This window comes from Juglans regia, chromosome 13 (genome assembly GCF_001411555.2).
Source record: "Juglans regia cultivar Chandler chromosome 13, Walnut 2.0, whole genome shotgun sequence".
Taxonomy (NCBI): Eukaryota; Viridiplantae; Streptophyta; class Magnoliopsida; order Fagales; family Juglandaceae; genus Juglans; species Juglans regia.
The window spans coordinates 26850700-26856264 of NC_049913.1; the positions used below are offsets into that span (position 1 = coordinate 26850700).

The 5565-nt window shown below is 34.6% G+C and overlaps 1 protein-coding gene across 2 annotated transcripts; it reads right to left on the reverse strand.

Annotated features, from left to right (window-relative positions):
- Window positions 1-540: 540 nt before the first annotated feature.
- On the reverse strand, window positions 541-5139 carry LOC108979094 (ATP-citrate synthase alpha chain protein 1). Of its 2 annotated transcripts, none has more exons than XM_018949682.2 (13): window positions 4804-5139; window positions 4500-4642; window positions 4086-4262; window positions 3746-3907; window positions 3527-3607; window positions 3339-3390; window positions 3119-3233; window positions 2901-2982; window positions 1730-1825; window positions 1508-1609; window positions 1186-1302; window positions 978-1094; window positions 541-834 (listed from the first exon to the last, which is right to left on the reverse strand). In XM_018949682.2, the coding sequence occupies exons 2-13, from the start codon at window positions 4596-4598 to the stop codon at window positions 763-765; spliced, it is 1272 nt and encodes a 423-aa protein (XP_018805227.1). In that variant the 5' UTR covers window positions 4599-4642; window positions 4804-5139; the 3' UTR covers window positions 541-762. The 2 variants fall into 2 exon arrangements, with proteins under 2 accessions (XP_018805227.1, XP_018805228.1); XM_018949683.2 differs by having other exon boundaries at window positions 4500-4636; window positions 4804-4884.
- Between the last annotated feature and the right edge of the window lie 426 nt (window positions 5140-5565).

Sequence of the window (5565 nt, forward strand, 5' to 3'; positions counted from 1 at the left end):
TAAAGGGCTCTCCTAAAGACCCTGTCAAACACGGCAATCCACCTCTACAAGATATAGACCAACCAGAAGATTAACCTAATGTATCATAGTTAGGCTTGATAATGAGTCTCGTATAGCTATGCTCTATGACTATCTATCTATCTATCTCATTGTCTATTAGTATCTCTTAAGACTCCTATTCAAACACTATAATTGATTCTTATTAATTATACATGTTGCACCACAATTTGATGAGCTGAAATTATTCAATCAAGTCCATACCAAAATATTTTAAAAAAATATTATTCAACAGCCTTACACCACACACCTGCTGTTATTTTTTATTTTATTTTCTTTTAGCAGGTGTGTATGTGTGGTGTAGGACTGCTGAGTAGAAGAACTCTACATTTTAACCACGTCATTGTGCTTGTCTTCTAGGAAAAAGAGAACAAAAGAAGAGTGCCATTCTTAACTCACACTTTGCATGGAAGATGTCTCGCACATTCATTACAACACTAATCAGTGATTGGGGAAAAAAATTCAGTTATATGTAACCCAAGAGAGACAAAGGTATATCAGTCTAAGCTCTTTATTATGGTAAGACAATCCCATTACACAGATTACATCCATAATTCTCAGACACCATTATTTTTAGCACTTTAATATATGAAATTACATTTTCCCCAAGGTTTCTGGCATACGGAAAATGGAAGATTTAACAAGACACCTGAAACTTGCCACAGAAATGAAAAACACAACAGAGATAAAATCTTCAAGAATTATTTATGCAGCTGCAGTGATACACTCAATCGCCTGTTTGCATATTCCGGTCATTGTTGCTTCGGGGCCATAAACCTATGAGAGAAAATAGGAACAAAGATGTTTAGACGTTGCTCCTTTGAATATGCTAATATCACCATAAAGCTTGTTCAAGGTCAATTTTTGCAGTTTCATACGTCAACACAAAGCTCTAAAGAAGGGGGTATAGATATTAATACCTCGATTGGGATTCCGATTTCCTGTCCAAGTGCCCGCATTTTTGCAAGGCCACTCTGGTAGTTAGGACCTCCTCTCCTCACATATATCTGCATCCTTGCTGCTTTAAGTTTAGACTCCTGAATTATGAACATTCAACAATCAATTAGTCTTACTACAGGAAAAGGAATAGAGACAAAGTAAGTAAAGTTTTTTTAAGGTTGAGCTCACCTTCTCCTTCAAGGCACGGATTATACCATTAAACGTAGCTGCAACATCGGTGAAGTTAGCTATTCCTCCTCCAACTACAAGGGCTCTCTTATGGCCATCAGGATCAGCAGTTGCACACTGTAGAGGAACAATGATATTAATTGGGAGCCACATGGAAGATACAATGAAATTCAGAAGGCACACATTCAAATGCGGTCCCTGTGATATATTTATGTAATTTTATGGGAGCAAATCAAGCCGGTGAAGTACCAAACTAGAGTTTATATTTTCATTTGATATAGTAGTGACACAACACTGAAAAGCGTAGCTGGTATGTCCTTACATCAATTACAACTCTGGCATACTGTAACACTTCCTCTTCCTTGGGAGCTCCACTATATTCTGCATAGTTTCCAAGCTCAGAAGCATAGCCAAGATCTCCAACCTGGATTAAGCAGTAATGATCAGCACCCAAAACATTTATGCTAAGGTAAAAAATGTTGAAAATTATTATAGTCACACTCCCGTTAAGAAGAGTTCTAGTTCCAAACAAAGAGAGCCGCACCGTATCTGCATAGATGACACTAGCACCTCCTCCAGCTACCATAGTCCAAATTCGTCCCTTTGGGTTCAAAACCGTGAATTTCAATGACGCACTTGTCTGTGAGAAGCAAAAAATAAATTAAGTTCTCATTAATTAATGAAGTTAGTAAGATACTCATAAAGAAGGGTAGCAAAGTGATTCACTGAGAATATGAATACAAACAATAGAGAGAGATATTGAGATATGAGATGCTATAATTTTTAGAGTGAAAAATCCCAAAGCCAAGATCAATATAAATGCCTTGAACTTAAAATTAGCATGTCTCTTAACATTATGCAAAAAATAGAACCTAAAATAGAGCGTCAATGTTAACATCTTGATCTACAAAATTTTGCCGAGTACCTTAGCCTTTTCTTTCCTTACTCTTGTGTTTGTATTTTAGTGATAGAAAACCTCACAAACTTTGCTAAGTGGACCAAGAAACCTTTATAGTGTGCCAAAGTAACTCTACCCATCAGTAGTCATAACTAATAAGCTTTTTTAGTTTCAGCTAAAATTCAATAATCTCAATAAATCCGTTGGTTACAAAACTAAAAACACACGAGTTGGGGAAACCAAAAGACATACATTAAGAAAAACCATGCTTGGACATTATGAGAATTCTCAAAACTTCCCATAATTTCATACCCAAACATTACTCAATCACAAAACACTTTTGAATTTCAAATTTTCAAATTTTCCATATAATCATATTACCTATCATTATTCAAATAGGAAATCAATACAACTTTTACAAACTTCAAAAAAAAAAAAAAAAAAAAATTATATTTAAACAACTTTTAACTTTATAATATTTTTATTGAACTTTCTCTCTTCCGTCCCAAAACCCAATAAAACATTTTCACTCAAACGAATTCACTACTATTCACAAAATCTTGAGATACTCCAAGCATCCAAACATGCCCTTAGACTCAAATAATTATCCAACATCATGGGGGGAAAATAACAACTATTTAATCCAAATGTAGTAGTAGTAGACATTTCAGCAACAGATAACAATCTCAAAATTCTTAAATAGAGAGAGAGAAAGAGAGAGATGAAAGAAAAATTATTCTTGTTTAAATTTTGCTCTCAATTAAATGATTAGTGGGTGGAATCAGATTATAGATAAAGGCTAAGGCACCACTCTTACCTTTTCATCCAGTCCATGAATAAAGCTCTCCGTAGGACTCATCACTCTTCCAAATGGCAATGGAAATTCAATATTTCCCCACCTGAAAAATCAAGTCAAGAAAAATGAGATTAAAGGAGGGAGACTGTCCGCTAAAAGGTATTGATTTGCAGGAATTCTTTGGTTGTGACGAAACTAAAAGAGCAAATTCAACCATAAATAAAGAAAATGGAACACACTTCTTGAAGTTCTTGAAAGTAGCCGTATCATCCAACTCGCCTCTCATATCTAAAGGATAAGGCTTTCCGTCGACCAATGCAAATGGATTCATCTCTAGGAATGTGAAGTCCAGGTCTGGCACACAAAAACTAAAACTGTTAACTCCATAGTTCATAGGTCGATCAAATTCCTATTCGTAAATATAACATATCATTGATATGCAAAATATTTTTCTTTTACCCTGAAATAGAGCAAAAACGCTTTTGATAAAGTCCTCAATCACCACTTTGATCTGGATGCAGAAAAAAAAAAAAATTGTCATTAAAATTTCCAAGTCTGGGCTAATGCTAGTATCTATAAGCAGTAAGAGTGAAATTCAAAACACAAAGTTTGGCCAAGCATTAAGCAGAATCATCTACTGCAATTACCTCCAAAGGAAGGGTTGCCACAAGTGGAGCACATACTTCTGAGGTAAGAGATACTCCTGTTGGGACAAATATAGTCTTAACCTGCATAAAGTATATACTTTCGTTTGTAAATTATGGAGTTTTTAAGAGTGAAAGAATTCAAGAAACCACAGAGAAAGTACAATTACAAAAATTCATAAAGTGCTTCCGAGTACTAAATTGAAATAAGTAGTTAAGTACCTTATCCCAGTTCTCTTCGATTTCGATTCCTCCACATTCTGAAAAGCTAATGCTGTTCCCTAGACGCTCTGACACGATGTTAAGGTAAAACTCTTCGTTGTGCGGGATGAAAGGTTCAACGATGAATGTTGTAATAGGTCCTCTGCATCCACCCATCTCTACCTGTAAATTAAATATAGATAAATATATGCAAACACCCGAATTTGTTAAAAGGAATGAAACAATCCCTGCAGATGCGATAAGTGATTTAGCCAAAACCGATAGTAGTTAACAGCGTAAACGGTTGATAAAACATAATTACTCAAATGAAGAAGGTCGGGATAAAAGAAGTAGTAAACACCTCTTTGCCAAGGCGCTCCTTGACAAAAGAAGAAACTTGGGCCAAATCAAGATTCAAGGCAACCAAACCGCTCTTTCCACGCTTTCCGAACAACATATCTGGTTTCACAACAAGTTTTGTCGATAAAAGCCAAGGCTCATTCTGCGCTAGTTCATTAAAATCGGTTGATTGGGTGACCTAAGGCATAAACATAAACGCAAAAAAAAAAAAACAGGTAATTAGGTTTCAATAGCATAACCTATAATCGCAGAGAAACAATTAAAGAAACAAAATTGTATATTCCTGATTTAAAACAAATAAAAAAAGAAATTATGGAAGACTAGTTGATATAGAAGTTTTCTCAAACATCATATGGTTATAATTTCATACAACTCAGCGGGAAACCGAAAACTTGCGGCAATCTCAGCGACTCACCTGTGCCGATTTAATCGGTAAGTCTCTGCCGGAGAGCCTCTTGAAGTGCTCCTTCAACAACCTCTTGGAGTCGTACTCTCTGATCTTCTTGCGTGCCATTTCTCAACCAGTTTGGTCTTGTTCTTTTCCACCAAAATCTAAACCTACGAATATCCAACGAAAGATATAGATCAAAACGCACACAGATCAGATCTCCAAAAGAAAAGACCAATTTCCGCAATAAAACAAGCAAACAAACAGCATGGAGTACAATAAAGCGGGAAGGAAGCAAAGCAGAGAGGCGGAATCAGTTAGAGCACCGTACGTTGAACGGAGAAGGCAGCAGGAGAAGCTCTAACAACAACTCAAGAGACTTCATGGCTGGTCCATTTATTTATATAGTAGTAATTGCTATTTCTTTCCTTGTTTTCGAAAAAAAAATATATATATATTAATATGAATTTATAAAAATGAAGAGTTAGTTGGGTTGGGATCGTGAGCGGGAAGCAAGTCATCAGTTAGATACGAGGGTGTGGGAGTTTACACACATGCCTCACCTACCGCCGCCCCGACTTGTCACCAACGTTTCTTTCCTGTTTTTTTTTTTTTTTTTCTTCTTTCATTTTCTTGTCTGGATCCAACATTTCAACCGCAACTGTTTTGGATTTTTGTGGCTGCCAATATGTCATGGTAGATATAATTATAAGGGGGTTAAATTTAGTATATTTTTATTGAAAAAAATAACGTCTATTATTTAAAAATAAATTTTTTCATTTAGATTTTAATTTTATCTGATTTTATTTTTTAAGATAAATTTTACAGATACAAAGAAATTATACAAAACAAAATTCATAAATTAACTTGATTTTATGTGATCTATTAGATTTATTTTATAATAAAAGTAATTTTATAATTTGACATACCATATCAAATTATATCATTTTGTAGGTTTATTTTTTTGTGATTAAAATATTTTTTTTTAAAGAGAATACCTCTATTTGTCTACCCTAAAACTGTAAAAATTATTTTCTTAAATGATATATATTATTACATCGCAGGCCAGTGGGGAATAAAATAATTAATTCGA

What these genes read in the sequence shown, in the direction of transcription:
- LOC108979094 (XM_018949682.2), bottom strand. Translation starts at nt 4,598, where the DNA reads ATGGCACGCAAGAAGATCAGAGAGTACGACTCCAAGAGGTTGTTGAAG. An exon ending in TGGCAACCCTTCCTTTGGAG is followed by an intron (nt 3,391 to 3,526) that starts GTAATTGCAGTA and finishes TTCTGCATCCAG; the next exon opens with ATCAAAGTGGTGATTGAGGA. An exon ending in ATGCCAGAGTTGTAATTGAT is followed by an intron (nt 1,303 to 1,507) that starts GTAAGGACATAC and finishes GTTCCTCTACAG; the next exon opens with TGTGCAACTGCTGATCCTGA.